Here is a 19,738-nt window from a genome sequence, read left to right on the forward strand (position 1 = left end):
CTTTCAATGGCTCCTCCTCAACCCCTACCCACTCTCAGTCGGGGTCCCCAGGGCTCTGTTCTGGCCGCTCTTTTGTTCCCAATATACACTTCCTCAATTGACAAATTCATATCCTTCCTGGGCTTCAAATACCACCTTTATGCTGACGACACTCAGATTAACCTCCATACCCGATCTCTCCTTTACAACCATGGACAAGGTCGCCCCATGCCTTTCAACTATTTCCTCCTGGCTGTCAGCTAGGTTCCTGAAGCTTAACCTAGACAAAGCTGAGCTCCTGATCTTTACACTCCACACTGCTGCTCCCCCCCCCCCCCCAGATTTCCACCTCACAATTAGGGATGATCAATGAGATGCAAATTGTTCCGGGATTATGCAAAATGTTATGCAAATGAATGCAGTTTGAAAATGGACCAATTCAATTTAAACCCAGGTTTAAATTGATTGGTCCATTTGCAGGTTGCATACACATTTGAATAAATTTGCATCAATTTGGAACAATTTGCATATCTGTGATCATCCCTACTCACAATCGATAACACAACCATTGGCCCTACCTCGAGGGCCCGTTGTCTGGGCGCTACCCTGAACTCTTCCCTTTCCTTCGTCCCCCCACATCCAAAATGTCACCAATTTTCACCTCCGTAATATCTCCAAGATCTATCCCTTCCTGACCACAGACACTGCCAAGCTGCTCATTCATGCCTCCTTTCCTGACCCCAGACACTACTAAGCTGCATCATCTCCCACCTTGATTACTACAACTCCCTTCTGGCTGGCCTCCCCTTGAACTGCCCCTCTTCAATCAGTTATGAACCTGGCTGCCAGACTCATCCATTTTTCTCACCGCTCCGCAAGGATTGGTAGGTGACAGTAACTCACTCGCTTCCCTGTAAATCATTCCTATTTTGAAACTGCCCCCAACATCGCCAAAGTCATATTAGGTGGCAGATGATGAACTGAGGGTGAGACGAAGAGACACCGGTGGGGGTAGCCATAGTTTTGGGACTGTTTTTCGGTGCTAAACCTTCATACTAAGATGGTGGTTTGTACACTAATAATGAACTGAGAGGGAATTTGCATTTTTTTTTTAAATGTATTTATTTTTTTCCCCAAATTACATTTTTTGGGGGGTCAAACAAAGGCTGGAAAAATATACCATCAATAAGGATTTGATAGACATGTTTTTTAATTGTACGTTATACTAGACTGCAGTTGCTCTTAAAACATTTTTGTACTTCATGTATAAACTCATAATCACATAAAGCTGAGCTTTATTTGATTTGCTGTGTAGTTTTGAATATAGGATTTATGATTTCCAAACTTTTGTTACATGCCAAATCCACTTCTGAAGTTTAAAGAAAAGTGTTACTTAACTGTGCATTGTCTGTACTCACCTCACAGAGGAGCAGATCAATGATGTGGAAGACCATATACAACGGGAACTTGGCAGTAAAGAGAGTCAAAAACCACTGTGAAGCATACATGTGAGCTTCAAGGCTGATTTCCAGGAAGTGAGCGTATAAATCGGCAATATACTCCTAAAAAAGAAGACACATGAACCCGATCAAATCACTTATCAAAATAAAACAACTTTCTACAAAGTATATTTACAGCAAAGTGTTAGAACCATTGTAAGATTTCTATTGCCGTGTCACCACTATGTTACAAACCAACAAACATGCAATTTTTAATGATGTGGTGGGTAGAGCAGTAATGTGTTATAATCTATAATCAGATTTCAGAAAGCTGAGGTCAGATAAACTTTATTATTGTGCTACATCAGACAAGCGAAGTGCAATCAATTCTTTTTTTGCTTGTAGTCTGTAACTTTTCTGTTTTATGTGTTATTTTTCGCCTTGACAAACAATGGGATAGTTGTTGGTTTCCAAACACTTAAAGAAGAACTGTAACCAAGGATTGCATCAAGTTAGACAGAGGCGCCAAAAGTATAAAACAAGATAACATTTTTAAAACATGGAAGTTGCGGGGGTGGGCCCTTCTCCACTCCAAAGGACACAATAAAGGGACAGGTTAGGTTATAACACAACAATTTTTATTGATACACTCCACAAAAATATTGCAACGCGTTTCACGGGCGTGACCCCGCTTCATCAGGCAGTGAAAGAAGGAGTATAAAGCAGATGTTGTCCTAGTCTAAGAAGAGCAGCCCTGTGTGTAACCAAGGATTGAACTTCATCTTAATCAGAAGATGATTGTCCTTTTCCCGTGAGAAACCTTTACCTATTCTCGATTAGATCATCAAGGGGGTCTGTATGGCTGGTATTGAGGTGAAACCCCTCCCACAGTGTGATGCCAACACCTAGGTACTGACATCACACTGTGTGAGCCTTGTTGCATTGTGAGAAATAATGGTGGTTTCCAACTTCCTAGCAACCAGTATTTTGTACTGTCCATATGTATATCTATAAAAAACCCAACCTTTTAGCCTATTGCATTGTTAGGGGATGTGGTTGTAGATAATGGCAATTGGTGGTGTCTGTTTTTTTCTCTTCATGTCTGCCAGTAGTAACGATGATTACGTGCAGGCCGATTGTGGATCAAACAATATGAACAAATTTCATGGCGCATATCAATCATTCCTTGATCTCTCTTCAATTTTAATTTTAACTTCTCATTTAGCAATGTATCGATTTAATAAAAGAAAGCTTTTTCTTTTATTCTTTCAAGAAATCTGATAGAATCTCCTGTTTTTTTCTAGAAGTCGATCGAGATTGGTGGATTTTATGAAAATTGAATGGAGTAAGGTATGTCAATTTCTTAATGTATAGACCCAAGCAATTTACTCAGATTTTTCAATTTCTTTTTTTTTTTTTTTTATAATTAGGGAAAGATGTATTAAATGTGTGTGGTACATTGGACATATTTTTCAAATGTTATAATCAATCAGAAAAATTGATTGTAATTCTTGAATGGAAAAGAAATGCAAAAAATTGTATGGTGTGTGGCCACCTTTAGCAAGTTATAACAAGAGGTTTTGATTTTAACCACCTTACGACCGCCTAACGCCGATTAGCAGCCGCAAGGTGGCTCCCACGGGACCGGCTAACGCTAACTGCGTCAAGTCCTGGGGGAGTGTTTTGCAGGGGATCATGTGCGCGCATCCCCGCAATGTAGCCGCTAGCAGACTGTTAGACGGAGAAAACGTCTATTTACAATGTACAGCGCTGCGATCTAATGCAGCGCTATACTGGGGACAGCCCTGTCACTCGGCTGTCCCCTGGAGAGGCTCCAAATGTGATCCTCTCTCATAGGCTGATGCTGATGAGAGAGGATCCATGTGATTGGCCATCGGGGGGGAAGGAAAATTAAATAAAAAAAATAAGCAATTTTTTTTAAAGGAACTAATAAATTAATAATAATAATAATGGAAAAAAGCCTGCAGCAGTGATCAGAGCCTTCCAACAGAAATCTCTGTTGGTGGGAAGAAAAGGCGGGGGTGGGGGAAGATCGATTGGTGTGCTGCGTTGTAAGGCTCTGCAGCAAGCTATTAAATCTGCAGAGCAGTGAGCTTTCGTTGGACTGGTTCCTGACCAAAACTGAAAAACACAGCTTATATACACTGACATACAGAGGAGAAACATTCTTTAGCAAACATAAATGTAATTAGATGCCTCAACTGTTACTGAGGAGGCTTTCCCAGGCATCCTATCTAAATTGATAAGATCAACAGAATCCTCAACATGACATGAAGCAGATTCTGGTGATGGGGAGACATCGTAAATTCCGAATTCAAATGGTAACAGGCCTGGTTACATGCACCATTAATTCTAAGCTTAAGAGAATTGTGGCATTTAAAGCCAGCACATTAAAGCAAATAAAATGAATAGTGACAGTGAATACCATCTTACACAGCATATGGCACAAAAATAAATGAAAAGATATTTGTGGCATTTAAAACCCATCATACCAGCACAAGAAGTTAGAGTCCTTGTTTAAACCATCTTCTACAGTTTTGAACCAATGTATAAACTTTGTTTCTTGTGTTAGTCTCATGTTTTTCCGATTTGAAGCCACCCATTAATACAGTGACGCGAAAATCGCTTAAACTGTGTCCAGGTAAACAAAAGTGTGTTGGTATTGGGAGATCAGCATATTTTGTAATATTCTTTTTCCTGCTGTTAATAGTGGATCTGTGGTGTGTCATGCGATCACGCAGTGGTTGACTTGTTTCTCCCACATAAATGCCTTTTGTGCATTTTGCACACATGATCAGGTATACCACATTAGATGAGTCGCAGGAAAAGGTGCCTTGTACTTTGCATTCCTGTTGTGTTCCTGGTATTAGTATCCTGTCAGTGGAATGGATGTGTTCACAGGTCCCACACTTTTTCCCTCTGCAGGGGAATGTTCCATTCTGTTCTTGCCTATTTAAGGCACTCCTCACTATCATCTGCTTAAGATTGGGTGGCTGTCAGAACGCTAGGAGGGGAGGTTCAGGGAATATCTTTTTCAGTCTCTGATCCTTGTGTAGAACAGGATGAAGTTCTTTTGCATTCTTTCTTAAGATTTCCAGGCGTGGGTTGTAGGTTACTACCAGTGGGACACGGCTCTCTTCCTGGTTCTGCTTGTACTCCAGGAGCTAAGTCCTAGGGATGTTGTTAGCTTTCTTGATTTGGGTCTCAGCCATTAGATGATTGTATCCCTGTTTAATGAAATTCTTCTTCAGGTAACCCAGGTGTTTGTCTTTGTCATCCCTGTCAGAACAGATCCGATTGCATCTTATTGCCTGGCTGTAAATTATGGAATTCTTTATATGTTTGGGGTGGAAACTGTCATACCTGAGGTATGTGGGACGATCCGTCGGTTTGCGGTACATGGACGTTTGTAAGCTGTTCTCTCTGATGTATATGGTGGTGTCAAGAAAGTTAATCTCCCTGTGAGAGTAGCTCAGTTTCAGTTTGATTGTGGGATGGAAGGCATTGAAGTTCCTGTGAAATTGGATAAGATCCTCCTCACTTGCAGACCAGATGATCAAGATGTCGTCGATAAAACGGAAGTAGGCCGTGGGTTTTATATGACAAGTATCCAGGTATTCTTCTTCAATCTTTGCCATGAAGAGATTTGCGTACTGCGGTGCAAAGCCCATTGCCACTTCCATTTGCTGTAAATAGAGGTCCTCCCCAAAAGTGAAATAATTGTGGGTGAGAACGAATCTCATCAGTCCAGCAATTGGCTTTATAGGTGTGCCCAAACCTTGAAGATATTTGCGACAGGCCGCAATACCTTCATTATGGGGAATGTTGGTGTACAGAGACTCTACATCCATAGTGGCAAGAATGGTGCCTCCAGGCACTGGGCCAATGGCTGCCAGTTTGTTCAGGAGGTGTGTAGTATCCTGTATGTAGCTGGGTCTTTTACAGACTAGAGGCTTCAAAATGTTTTCCAACCACCCTGAGATATTCTCTGTGAGAGTTCCATTCCCTGAGATTATGGGCCTGCCTGGGTTCCCCTCTTTGTGGACTTTGGGAAGCATGTAGAAGCAGGCAGAGTCTGTACATGAAGGCTGGTGTTTACGGGCAATTTCTTTACCATCCTATTGAGTGCCATCCTGTTCCTTTTTGTTGGGTCCTCCTGTAATTTGGCATAGTGCATGGTGTTAGACAACTGTCTCCTGGATATAGTCACTGGTGTTCATGATGACTATGGCACCCCCTTTATCCGCTGGTTTAATAATAAGGTCCTTATTCTAACCTTCCTGGCGGTAAGCCCGAGCTGAGCTCGGGCTATGCCCCGCAGGAGGGTATCTCAGCCCCTGGTGGGGTGATTTGCACCATTCAAAGTGCTGTGGGTGCAGCTAGCACTTTGCTAGGCGCGCACAACTTGATTGCGGCCGCTCTCCGGCGATCGCCCGCACGCAGCGGCAGAAGAGGGCCCCCGCCAGAGCCCTGCGCTGCCCGGACCAATGAGTTCCAGACAGCGCTATGGGCTGGATCGGAGGCGTCTGACGTCAGGACGTCGGCTGACATCATTCCGATCGTCGCCATGGCGACAGGAGAAGCCAAACAGGGGAACGCGTTATATACGCGTTCCCCTGTTTGCTATTGATGCCGGCGACGATCGCACTAGAGGGACACATGCGCCCTCTAGTGGTGTTTCATGTAGCTACCACTCTGGTAGCTTTACATGAAACCAAAAAAAATTTCTGCCTATTTAGCAGAAAAAATTAACCGCCAGGAGGGTTAAGGGATGTGATAGCCTGTCGCTCTTGCAATGTTATGAGCCAGTGCTTTTCTTTCATTCAAAACCCTGTCAGAGATTTGGCGTCTAAATTTGTTGATGTATTTGTCCAGGGTAGGATTTTTTCCAGCTATAGGGGTCCATCCGCTTTTTTTTGTGGATCTGGTGTGTGTTGGCTCATTATCAGTAGTGTTGCAAGATTCCTTGTCATAGTAGTGTTCCTTGAGACGTAGCTTCCTGAAGAATTGTTCCATATCACCACAGAGTGCAATCTTGTCTATGGGCTTTGCAGGGCAAAATGACAGGCCTTTGGACAGTACTGCCATTTCAGCTCCAGTGGCATGATAAGAGGAAAGGTTAATGACACCTGTGGGTTGCTCTTTCTCTGCTGCTTCGGTATCCAGGTGTCCACTCTTTATTCTGAGTCTCTGAAGTTTTTACTTCTTGTTTTTAATTAAGATCCTCTGCAATTTCCTATACAAGGTCTGTAGCTGTTCCCATGCTCCTGTGGGGTCATCAGTTAAAGATGATTTCAGAAAAATTAAAATTAAAAGAATTGTGGCATTTAAAACCCATCGTACCAGCACAAGAAGTTAGAGTCCTTGTTTAAACCATCTTCTACAGTTTTGAACCAATGTATAAACTGTTTCTTGTGTTAGTCTCATGTTTCCCGATTTGAAGCCGCCCATTAATACAGTGACGCGAAAATCGCTTAAACTGTGTCCAGGTAAACAAAAGTGTGTTGGTATTGGGAGATCAGTATATTTTGTAATATCCTAGGGGGAAGCCAATTAACTTATCTGTATGTTTTTGGGATGTGGGAGGAAACCGGAGTGCCAGGAGTAGACCCTCACAGACATGAGGTGAACATACAAACTCAGTGCAGATAGTTGACTGGCTGGGATTCAAACCAGGGACCCAGAGCTGCAAGGCAACAGTGCTAACCACCACAGTTCCTCACATTACTTGGAAATAGTAAGATTGTATAAAAAAGTGCATCATTAGTGGGCACCTTAGATGGAAATTTAAGTGACATGATGAGATAGACGTGTATGTACAGTGCCTAACACACAAATAAATATGCCGTGTTGCTTTTTTTTTTTTCTCTGCCTGAAAAAGTTAATACTCTACAATGCAGCTGACAAGTTTTTATCCAGTTGAGACCCGGTCGGACTATTACTGTCTTTCACCGATAAGGAATTACAGCTTTTTTGGCAGAGAACTTAATAGTACAGATAGCTATAAAGGTCAATAGTTCATATGTTTTAGCATTCAGAGATAACAGACAGACTGTTTCATTGAGCTGAGACAAAACAATAAATCCATTTTCTACATTTTTAAACATAACATAAAACTGTGGAATATCTAAAAGTCATTTTTAGAAGTAAGAGGACAGATACAATTATTTATATCATCAGTTAATTTCCCCTTAAGTTTCACTTTAAGCTTTATACTACACAATGTTTTGCCCAATTAGACATCATCTGGTAGGTGTGTCTCCTCAACTGAAAATCAATTCATTAGTACTGATTGATACCACTACTTTGACCACTCAACTTCAATAAGTAAAAACTTCAGGAAAAAAACTGATTTACTGAGTGGATTCAACCACTAAATGCACAACAACTCTACGCAAAAATTTATCAACTGGTGTGTCATGAACGATACGAAAGTCGTGCGCAACTGCAAACTATTTTGTATTGTCCAGGGCAGCTGTACTGTTATTTCCAGTTTAAAAGTACAGCAACACTTTCCTCCCCTCACCCCTCTGAATAGAGCACTTCACACCTATCTGCCAATGCCAAATGTTCTATTCATTGAAACAAGAGCCTGTCCCAACTACAATTTAAAAACTTTGTCTCCAAAAATCTGAATTAGAACAATGAAATATCCCAGATATTAACCTCCCTTTTTTAATATTGAATTCAATACAGGTTATTGTTTTGAATTCAATAACCAGTTCAGCCTATCTGGACGAGCATGTTCGTTCAGATAGGCTCTGCTGCTGCACGGTGCGCGTGATCGAGCACGCTCCCGCCGCTAGCCCCCCGATCAGTTAATGTGAATATAGTTCCCATTCATCGATTTAAGTGCCCCGCAGAAAAACCGACGATCTCTCATCAGAGACCACCGTCTTTCTGCCAAAAAAAAAAAAGAAAATCCTGTCCTCTTTATAGTTCCTGGATGCGAGATTGTTCGCATCCAGGACTTGGACTGTGGCCATCTTGTGGCCAAATAGTAAACTACACTCACATACATTTTTTTTATTAAACAATTACATTATTTTACATTTAAAATTGGCTGTTTCCCTCCCACACCAAAAATTACCCAAATACATTTTTTTATAAAAAAAATAAAAATAAAACATTACAATTAAAAGAAACAAAAATAACATAAATAGTTACCGAAAGGTCTGAACTTTTTAAATATGCATGTCAAGAGAGTATATTATTATATTATTTTAAATTATAAGCTTGTAAATAGTGATGGACGCAAATTTAAAAAAATGCACCTTTATTTCTAAATAAAATATCGTCGCCATAAATTGTGATAGGGACATCAATTAAACGGTGTAATAACCAGGACAAATGGGCAAATAAAATACATGAGTTTTAATTACGGTAGCGTATATTGATTTCAAACTATAATGGCCAAAAACTGAAAAATAATGATTTTTTTTTCATTTCTTTCTTAATCTTCCTTTTAAAATAGATTTAGAAAAAAATAATTCTTACCAAAATGTACCACCCAAAGAAAGCCTAATTAGTGGCAGAAAAACAAAATATAGATCAATTAATTGTGATAAGTAGTGATAAAGTTATTGGCGAATGAATGGGAGGTGAAGGTTGCTCGAATGCATGAGGTTTTCGACACCCGGATAAAGAAAGAAAAATTGGTTTGCCACCAAATGTTGTTGACGCTGCGTATTCCTGGCGTCATCAACACTGATTGCCGGGGAACATGCCATCGATTCCCCCAATCATGGATAGGCCCTTGCGGTTTGTGACATGCTGCTCCTTCCCTAGTTAACCAGAGCAACCAATCTGTGTTTGGCAAGCCTTACAAAATCTTTCCAGTCAAAGTAGGAAATTTGGGCCCTTGGCTCCATTATAAATTTCAGCTATACTGTGAAATTTGGGTGCTCAAATTTCAGTGTAGCCGCAATTTATAGAGACGCTTATGGTGGCACCCTAACATCACTGCAATTGTGGCAAATTGGCGGTGGGGATCAGTTAAGGTTAGTTGTGGGGGTGGGGCAGTCAAGGTCAGTCAGTCAGGCAGGAGGGTTTAAAGGTTGTGCGTGGGGGGGGGGGAGTGGTTAAGGTTAGTCGTGGGGGGCCAGTAAAGGTTAGTCATGGAGCGGGGGTTTAAGGGTTAGGTGTAGGGAGAGCGGTAAGGGTTAGGTGTGGTGGGGGTGTTTTTAAGAGGCGGGGGGTGGGGGACAGTTTAGGTAAGCATCAATGAAAGAGGGTTCTGTGTAAGAATAGTGTTATGTTAGGGTATAGTAAAATATTGGTATGATTTACTGATATTTTACTACAGTAATTTACACTTTTAAAACAGAATATCGGTAACCATGTTACCAAGATTCTGCCAGCCGAGATTGGGAACCATAATTTCCATGTGCTCCTTTTCCTTACAAGTGTTTGCCGTAGCTTCTGTTTACAGAACAAAAAGGTAGGAATGTAAATGTATTAGCTGAAATCTTTGTGACATACAGCACTGACTGGAAGCAAACCGTTTACTTCCAGAATGTTATAAAATAAGGGGCTGCACCCTGCTCCTTCTAGGTCAGGAAGTACACATGTATATAAAGCCTGACAGTATTTATGGAGAACAGAGTTTATGCATTTCAAACACTAGTAAATGCTGATTCATCACACAGCCACCATTATTAGCGTGACAGCAATTTCCTCCATTTCGGTTAGCTAACATCTTCCCTGCTTTATTGCTGCCATTTAAAGAGTCAGCATTATAAAATGATCTTATGAGGTTTTTCCAAAGGATGTTGATCTTTTTTGGCAGAAGACCACATCACTATTTTCTGTAGCGGGTGATTGATTAAATGGCTTCTATATTCATTTTCTGGCCTGCGCTGACACCACTGACATTCCGTATAAGTTGTTTTTTTAAATTTACATATTAAAATATTAAACAGTGGTTGTTACCAAAGGCCTTGCTTGCTTCCCAGAAGAACAGAAATGCTTATGTCACACAGGGTGATGCCATATGAGCACGCAGTCATTAATATGCATTGATATTACAGTAGGTATACTTATTAGTGAAGGGAGGTTGAAGCAAAACTACCCTGTTACTAAATCTATGGCTTTCAGCCACCTCGCATGTAGTAATGGAGCAACATCACTACCTACTACTGTTATTATCGGCATTCATTTTAATGTAAGGGCATTCAGGTAGGTTTTTACTGAACAAACATGCTTCAATTCACTAAGCCCTGCTCGGTAAGGCTACCAGTAAGGTACCAGCTGTAAAGGTAAAGTAAGGTACCAGCTGTGAAGCAGGTTAGCAGTCAGGCAGGAAGCTGTGTGCATGAGTCTGGGCTTTTTGTCCATGGCATCCTCAGCATCCCTTTAGATGTGCTGCAGCCACCAGGGGGAGCTCTTCTGTATAAGAGTATACAGATATTCACATCTAAAGCTATGAAGAAAAGCCTTATAAAAGGTCTCCTTCCCCTGCACTGCCAGAGTGAAGTCCCGCCTTCCAGGGTATCAGACTAAATCAGGAGAGAGGATAGCTCTACTTATTGGCTGTCTGCTACATCTGACAATCCTACATGCCCACACTGGTAGTGCCCCCCAGCCCCATACCTGATGACCCCCTTTAGCGGAATAAGGAAGTGACATTTAGATTTAAATGTCACTTCCGTTTCTTTTTTTTTTTTAATAAAACATAGCTGCAGATTCAGTTTTGCAGATTCCATTCTGCAAAAAAAAAAAAAAAAAAAAATCATTGTAGATTTTTTTTTTTCTTGCAGATTGCCTGCAAACTTGTTAACAGAATGAATGGCATCCTAATGGATGGACTGGGGGAGGGTGTAAATAGTAGCTAGTATTTTTTTTTGCTAATCTGCCCAATCGAAATACCAACGATTGCATTGTGTGTAGGGACAGTAAGACCCCGGGTGGCGGGCATAAAACCACCTATTATTGCGAAACTTGCTCACGCAGGCCCGGATTACGCCCAGGAAACTGTTTTTCAATTTACCATACCTTGGCTTTCTCCTCTGCTACCAGCCAATAGAAGATGCCAAACTGTCCAAATACAGTATCAAATTAAACGTTATAATGTGTTCTTTAAAATAAGATATACCATGTTACTGTGTTATGTTCCATGTTAAAATGGGAGAGAGTGTAAGAGGGAGAGCGCATTTCCTTAAAAAAAAAAACTTCCTTTAGGAAAGAACTCAGAGTGGAAAGGGTTAATGAATTGGCATTCAACAAGGCGATCGGTAAAATCAGCTGTTTTCTGCATTACCGAATGCGGTAAGGCTTAGGGAATTGAGGCAAATGTGTTGCAGGCCTCATATCTAGATGGTGATTATTCATTTGAATTACAGTCCCCCACCCTTGCATTCAAGTCAAATGTACTATTAAGGCTGCAGATATGAAGACATTTCAGTAATAACTTAAAAAATATGGGCATGAAGCCTGGATATTTCTACACCATTGTTTCTCATCTATGGGAAGCGCAAACATCAGAATGTATCCTTGGCATGGCCACTTGGTCACAATAATCTAAAGCAGATCTATTACTTAAGTCGCATTACACTTGAATCAAAGGGCACAGTCAGATTAGGGAAAGGCATGTCTGCAGATGGCGGAGAGGATCTCTAATTGCAGTACCTTAGTGCTTATGTTATCTTAATTCCCCTCTTATGACACTTATGAAACCTGGAGCGAGAGGTAAGGTGGCCATACATTGAATGATTATGGGCAGATTCGACCAATAGACAAATTTATCTCTAATCGAATCTGATTAGAGATAAATTTGTCTCTAGTCGAATTTGCCCATACACTACAGGCCGATTCCTGTTCGATTTCAGCATGAAATCAACAGGGAATCGGCTGAGCCGCCACGTCAACCCCGCCGCTGCCCGCAAAAAATGTATAAATGTATGTAGTGTAGTGCATCTATACATTACCTGTCCTGTAGCAGCTTCCGCACGGTGTCTGTCCATTTCGCCGGGTAAGCCGCATACACGCTAGCCGCCGCCGACGTGTATGCAGAACCCGGCGAGATGGACGGAAACCGCATGGAGACTGACACCGGACAGGTAATGTATAAATGCACACGCACTACATACATTTATACATTGCGGCGGCAGCAGCTGGGGGTTTCGTCTCGTCGCTCGTTTGCAATTTGGCCGCCGTACCGCCGCACACTAGATCAACCAACTTCGGCCTGAAATTTTCCAAAATGCGCGATCAACTGCGCGGCCTATTTCTTTCCCGAAATTGTTCGCTTTGTCGGTTGAGCATGCACTTGGCAGCACCAATTTTCATCCAATTCGATTATAATAATCAAATTGGATGGTCGATTGGTTGGTTGGTCGGCTAATGTATGGCCCCCTGTACATGGAGACTACCATATTTATCTTCATGTATACAATATCAGTTTTCTGGCAGTCCCGCTGAGCATTCTGTCTTCGGTACTGACTGAATCATACATGAAATAAGCATGCAGCTAATTTTATCTGATCTGCATGCTTGCTCAGGGTCTAATGCTAGGGACACACCATACACTTTTCTGGCAGATTTATCTGGCAGACCGATTATTTTCAACATGTCCGATCAGAATTTTGATAATTTTTTTGACTTTCCAATCATTTTTTAATCTTTTTTTAGATTTTCAAGGAACTGGATGAAAATTGATCGAGAAAAACGATTTAAAAAAAATTGGAAAATTTAAAAATAGATCTACGTTCAGATCAAACATGTTGGAAATAATCGATCTGGCAGGCAAATCTGGCAGAAAATTGTATGGTGTGTACCTAGCATTAGGCTAAAAGAATTTGAGGCAGAGGATCAGCAGGACTGCCGAGCAACTGGCATGGTTCATAATTAAATAAATAAATAAACTAGCTTCCATATCCCCCTCACTTTAGGTTCCCTTTTAAGGAAACACGAGATCTACAAAAAACAAAAACAAAAAAAAACCCAACAGCAAAAAAAAAAAAAAAAAAATATAAAATACATAACTGGGGCTTCCTCCATTCCCCTTCAGGCCCATCGGTCTCCCGCCCTCTTACCAGGCCGCCTGGATCCCCCGCTAGGTAATTCAGCCAGTAGGGGGTAACTGTGCATTGCCCCCTATCGTACTCCCGTCGGCAGAAGCACGTGCCCAGCTTGCGCCTCCACCGACTGACTTACCGGGTGCCTAGCGGAGGATCTAGGTGGCCTGGGAGGATGGTGAGGGATCGATGAGTCTGATGGGGGCTAAAGGAAGTCCCAGCTATGTACTGTATATATTTTTATCTTTTATCACAGGTACACTTTAAGGTGAAATCTCCCACTTTTTGAGAAATAAGCAATGCCAACAGTTCAGCTTTAAGCCTCATGCACACGTTCGATGATCCTTCGTAAAGCAATCTCTGAGTGCCCTCTTGGTTGAAAATCTAGCATGTGTACTGCTGTACAACATTGTTTTTTTTTTTACCCACCATAAACGACGAATTATAAGGAGAACAGAAAGCAAATGAAAGAACTTGCAGAGTGAAGCAGCTGATGATGAGCGCTGGCAACCATATTCATGACAGATTACAGGGGTTGTTTATAGCAATTTTTTAGCAGAAGTCTAATTTCTCTCCAAGGGACAACATGCTTTTACCCTGGATCTTGCAGGATTCTTAAGCCTCAGAATATGAAGGAGAAGAATAGTCATGCGACTGCCATTACTTTTTTGCTGCAACTCTGTTTCCCCTCCAAATTTTTTTTGTAAAAAGTAACCATCCAAATCCAGTAGATTTCGAGTTGCCTGAGGCTCCTTCCAACCCCCCCATAGTTTGTCAGGTCCCTCTGTGTCTTCGGGGTCCCCTATGTGCTGATGCCCCCCTCAGAAAGATCTGCGTCGGGAGCCCTAGGCGTAACTACTGCGCATGCGTGGTTCGGTCTGCGCGCCTCCTCGATCATAAAAGAGTTTGTCAGCACCCCAAGTAATATTGACTGCGTGTGCTGGGGTAGAACATATATGCATAATACTATAAAAGAAAAGATACCCCTATAAACAGCACCACTGCAGACTATATGTATCAATCAAAAAATGTCTTTATTACAATCTTTATTACAATCTTTGCAAACACATATCAATGATACACAACATTTTTAAAAACATCTAAAAACAGCATAATATTGTATTTTCAGCCATATTCAACATAATTGGCCTGCTAGATATAATAATCTATTATGTTTAACCTCAGTGGATGTACAACCTGTAACCACTGGGGGCTCAGAGAATGAGCCCCCTCGTGGATCAACCCGGGTTCAGTAAGAATAATTAATTGCAAAAACCTGTGTATATGACAGTGCATATCAGCCCTGCTTGGGACCATGAAAGTGCATATAGTGCTATATTTAGACAAACAAACAACCATTCATCATATGCAATAAACCTGAACTGTGCAACCTATCAAACTGAAAATGCAATTTAAATACGGTCAAAGTCACTAATAACCAAGTGGAAGCAGCCTATAGGGTCTGCAAGGAAGTGAATAAGATGAGGATATACTTAGCCGGTTATAAAAAGAGAGGCAGGCTCAGACTGGCTTGGAAAGACGGAAATATCCCCTCAGGACATCGCCCACATGCTCCGCGGTCGTCGCTCCGCTTTGAAAGGTGAGGTGGATAGCCTCCTCGATTATGCTCCCGTCACTAGGAGTGTTCTGCACTTGTGATGTTTGAAAAACATGCAAGTGCAGAATGCTCCCAGTGACATGTGCGTGACTTAGGTGGCACATGGACGGGACAGTGCCTATACAGTATACATTACCTTATTCAATATTTCATTAATCGCACTTTTAAGCAGTGTGATTAGTTTGTCCCTGAACGGCTGTGTTAGGCTCCATTTCTGGACCCGACCTTGGAGGTTGGGTCCCCTGAACCCGTAAGAGTGTGACCTTATGCAAGCACAGTAAATCTTTCTAGCCTCTGTGGAACGTAGTGTGGCGGAGAGTGGGCAGAGCATGCACACGCTGTGGGGAGGAGGCTAGAGGCAGGGATAATAGAGTAAAGGAAGTGACTATAACAGAGGGCGGACATGACATGTACATGTCCGCGGCTAGTGACAATGTGCATGCTCTGCCCAAAAGACAGATAGGAACTGCGACTGCGAGCCGCAAAACAGGAAGTTTTACAGGAACTTTCTGCACAGAACTACATCCGGGGTCATGGGCCAGTAATGGATCAATTTACTCCTGAAAAGATGGAGTAAGAAAAAAAACAAATTGAATGTGGCTTGAGTCAGTGGAACAGGCGGAAGAGAAGAAGGTACTTTTTATTAATCACTAGCTGATCGCCCGGCGTTGCCCGGGTATGTATTTGGCTGGTGTCGGCTCCACCCACTTTTCCTAACCTTAACACACAATTACTCAATGACCAATTAATCCCATTCACTGAGTGACCAACTGCATAAAGTTTAAGAACCCTACCATTAACAGTGTAAGAATGGCTACATTTTCCCAGTGAAATTTGTATTTGTCTCCACCCACTGATGACCCGGCGTTGCCCGGGTATGTATTTGACTGGTGTTGGTTCTGCCCACTTTTTCTAACCCTAACGCACAAACACTCAGTGACCAAGTTTGTGAGCTTTGGGGTCTTTAGCATCAATAATTTGTATATTCCCATGGAAATTAATCAAATCAGATAGGCTGTTTGTGGCTGCGCCCCTCTCCAGCATTTGAACCCCAGTCACTCAATGACCAACTGTAGCAGGTTTGAGGCATCTGCTATTACCAGTATAACAATGGCAGCAATTTAAATATTTCCCTTGAAAATCAAAAGGTGAATTTTGATTGGCTTTTATAGGCTCCACCCACTTCCCTGAATATTAATCTCAGTCACCCAGTGACCATCTGGGCAAAGTTTGGAAACCCTGCCATAAACAGTGTAAGAAGGACTGCAGTCTACATTTTCCCAGTGAAATTTGTTTTGGGCTCCGCCCACGTTTTGTAACCTGGACACACAGTCACTCAATGAGCAAGTTTGTGAGTTTTGGGGTCCTTGGCATCAATAATTTGTATTTTCCCTAAAAATGAAACTGTTTGTGGCTCAGTCCCCTTTTCTGAATTTGAACCCCAATGACTAACTGTACCAGGTTTGAGGCTTGTGCCATTAACAGTGCAAGAATGGCAGCAATTTTAATATTCCCCTTGAAAATCAACAGGTGATTTTGATTGGCTTTTTTAGGTTCCACCCACTTTTCTGAATATTAATCTCATTCACCCAGTAACCAGCTGTGCAAAGTTTGAGAACCCTGCCATTAACAGTGAAGAAGTACTGCAGTTTACAATTTCCTAGAAAAATCTGTTTTTGACTCCACCCACTTTTCATAACCTTGACACATAGTCACTCAATGACCAAGTTTGTGAGCTTTTGGGTCCCTGGCATCAACATTTTGTAAATGGAAGCAGTTTATCCAGAAAAGCAAAATCTGATTGGCTGTTTGTGGCTCTGCCCCTTTAGTGAATTTGAACCCCAGTCACTGGATGACCGACTGTAGTAGGTTTGAGGCCTCTGCCATCAAAAGTGTAAGAATGACAGCAGTTTCAATATTCCCCTTGAAAATCAATAGGAGAATTTTGATTGGCTCTTGTAGGCTCCACCTACTTTTCCGAATATTAATCCTAGTCACCCGGTGACCAACTGTGTCAAGTTTGAGAACCCTGCCATTAACAGTGTAAGAATAGCTGCAATTTATATTTTACCTTGTAAAAAGTTAGTTGTTTTTGGCTCTGCCCACTATTTCTAACCTTGACATACAGTCACTCAATGACCACGTTTATGAGCTGTGGGGTCTTTGGCATCAATAAGTTGCATTTTACCATTGAAATTAAACAAATCTGATTGGCTGTTTTTGGTTGGCTCCCTTTTCAGAATTTAAACCCCAGTCTCCCAGTGACTGACTGTACCATTTTGAGGTCTCTGCCATTAAGAGTGTATGAAAGGAAGCAATGTAAATATTCGCCTTGAAAATCAATAGGTGAATTTTGATTGGCTGTTTTAGACTCCACCCACATTTCTGAATATTAATCCCAGTCACCCAGTGGCCAATTGTGTCAAGTTTGGGAACCCTGCCATGTAAAAAAAATTAAGTTGTTGGCGCCGCACACTTTTTCTAACCTTGACATTTAGTCACTCAATTATCAAGTTTATCAGCTTTGGGGTCCTTGGTATCAATACTTTGTATATTCCCATTGAAAAATAAACAAATTTGATTGGCTGTTTGTGGCTCCGCCCCCTTTCTGAATCTGAACCCTAATCACCCAGTGACCAACTGTACCAGGTTTGAGGCATCTGCTATTAACAGTTTATGAATGGTAGCAGCTTAAATATTCCCTTTGAAAATCGAATGAATTTTTATTGGCTGTTGTAGGCTCCACCTACCTTCCAAAATCTTAATCTCATTTACCCAGTGACCAACTGTGCAAAGTTTGAGAACCTTGCCATTAACGGTGTAAGAATGGCTACAGTTTATATTTTCCCAGTAAAATATGTTTTTGGCTCTGCCCACTTTTTGTAACCTTGACACACAGTCACTCAATGACCACGTTTGTGAGCTTTCAGGTTCCTGGCATCAAAAATGTGTGAATGGAAGCAGTTTATACACCAAGAAAATCTGATTGGCTGTATGTGGCCCCACCCCTTTAGTACATTTTGACTCCAGTCATCCAAAGACCGACTGTAGCAAGTTTGAAGCCTCTGCCATTAACAGTGTAAGAATGGCAGCAGTTTAAATATTCCCCTTAAAAATCAATAGGTGAATTTTGATTGGCTGTTGTAGGCTCCACCCACTTTTCTGAATCTTAATCTCCTTCACCCAGGTGACTAAGTGTGGCAAGTGTGAAAACCCTGCGATTAACAGTGTAAGAATGGCTGCAGGTTACATTTTCCCATTTAAAATGAATGGCTGAAATTTGATTGTCTGTTTTATGCTCTACCCACTTTTCCTGGATTTGTTACCTCGGTCACCAAGTGACCAACTGTGCCAAGTGTGGGGACTCTGGCTTGATTACTGTGAGAATGGCAGCCTTTTCCATTTTTTCCATTGACAGGACTGGGTGAAATCTGATTAGCTGTTTGTAGCTCCGCCCAGGTGTGCAGGGGGGCCACGAGACCCCCAGAACATATCATCCCAGATAATAGGGGATCTGTATACCAAGTTTCGGTCAAGCCGTTTGAGTGATCGCGGCACATATACACACACACACACACACACACACACACACACACACACACACACACACACACACACACACGATTTTATATATATAGATTTGGTGATCTTGGATGTGTCCCTAATGTGTGGACCAGGCTTTCTCAACCAGGGTTCCTTGAGTACTCTGCAGGGGTTCCTTGGCATTTTCCCCCATCGTTGCGATGTTTAATGGAGCTCAATATAATAGGTGGTACTGTAACAAGAAACACTAAATTAGGGGCTTAGGAGGCAGTATAATGAGTGGCAGTGTAATAGGGGTAGTGAAATAAACAGCCACACATACTTTTAAAGACCATGCCTCCTGCAAAATATATGCGGGGGTTCCTCGAGATCAAAAAATAGTTTGCAGGGGTTCCTTGAGATCCAAAAGCTATTTGCAGTGTTCCTCCAGGGTAGAAAGGTTGAGAAAGGCTGGTGTAGACAGTACACTCTGTGTGTCTAATAACAACAAATTACTGAAGCTGTACATCAGTACATCAACAATTTCCAAGTATTTCATGCACCTTTATCAAATCATTACATCAATGGCAGTGAAACACTACACATTTTACACAAAAACCACATGCTTAGTCACAGGACCCTACAAGTAAGCACATGGTTTTCATGTGTAATATGTACACTGTGATATTAGATAACAGAGCTGCTGGGCTTACATAAATTTGTAGGTGCGGTTAGTTTCTTGGAAACTGCTGACCTACAGTCTGGCACTCGTGGATGTCCATGTGGACAATTCAGCTGAGTATAGTCTCACTGTAATTCCTGAAGTTCTGTTCCACTCCCACCATCTAACCTGGCTTAAGATCCAAAGAGAAGAAATATAAGAGCAACGAAGAACATAATTTTGCTTGCAAATGTATTGTGATTTGATTTCAATGACTAGTGCCCCCACTGGTACAGGTAAAGTGTAATTTCTGAGTGTATAAGTCCACCTCTAGTGTGGATAAAATGCTCTAAAGTGGGGTCCAAATTATTATTATTCCCCCGCACGGTATACGTGAGGCAGGAAAAGGTGGGGTTAACTTGTGGCAGAATCTGGAGACTGCATATAATAAAGACACCTTCAGATATTTGTCCCTGTCCGGTAA

The 19,738-nt window shown here is 41.7% G+C and overlaps 1 protein-coding gene across 4 annotated transcripts in view; it reads right to left on the bottom strand.

Annotated features, from left to right (window-relative positions):
- RABGAP1 (RAB GTPase activating protein 1) overlaps positions 1-19,738 on the bottom strand; it is a 281,195-nt gene that overhangs the window by 49,588 nt on the left and 211,869 nt on the right. For all 4 annotated transcript variants that reach the window (XM_068248160.1, XM_068248159.1, XM_068248157.1 and 1 more), the window contains one exon: positions 1,398-1,541. In XM_068248160.1, the coding sequence (XP_068104261.1) occupies positions 1,398-1,541 (144 nt within the window). The remainder of the gene's footprint in view (positions 1-1,397; positions 1,542-19,738) is intronic.

The sequence above is a fragment of the Hyperolius riggenbachi genome, chromosome 8 (genome assembly GCF_040937935.1).
Source record: "Hyperolius riggenbachi isolate aHypRig1 chromosome 8, aHypRig1.pri, whole genome shotgun sequence".
Lineage (NCBI taxonomy): Eukaryota > Metazoa > Chordata > Amphibia > Anura > Hyperoliidae > Hyperolius > Hyperolius riggenbachi.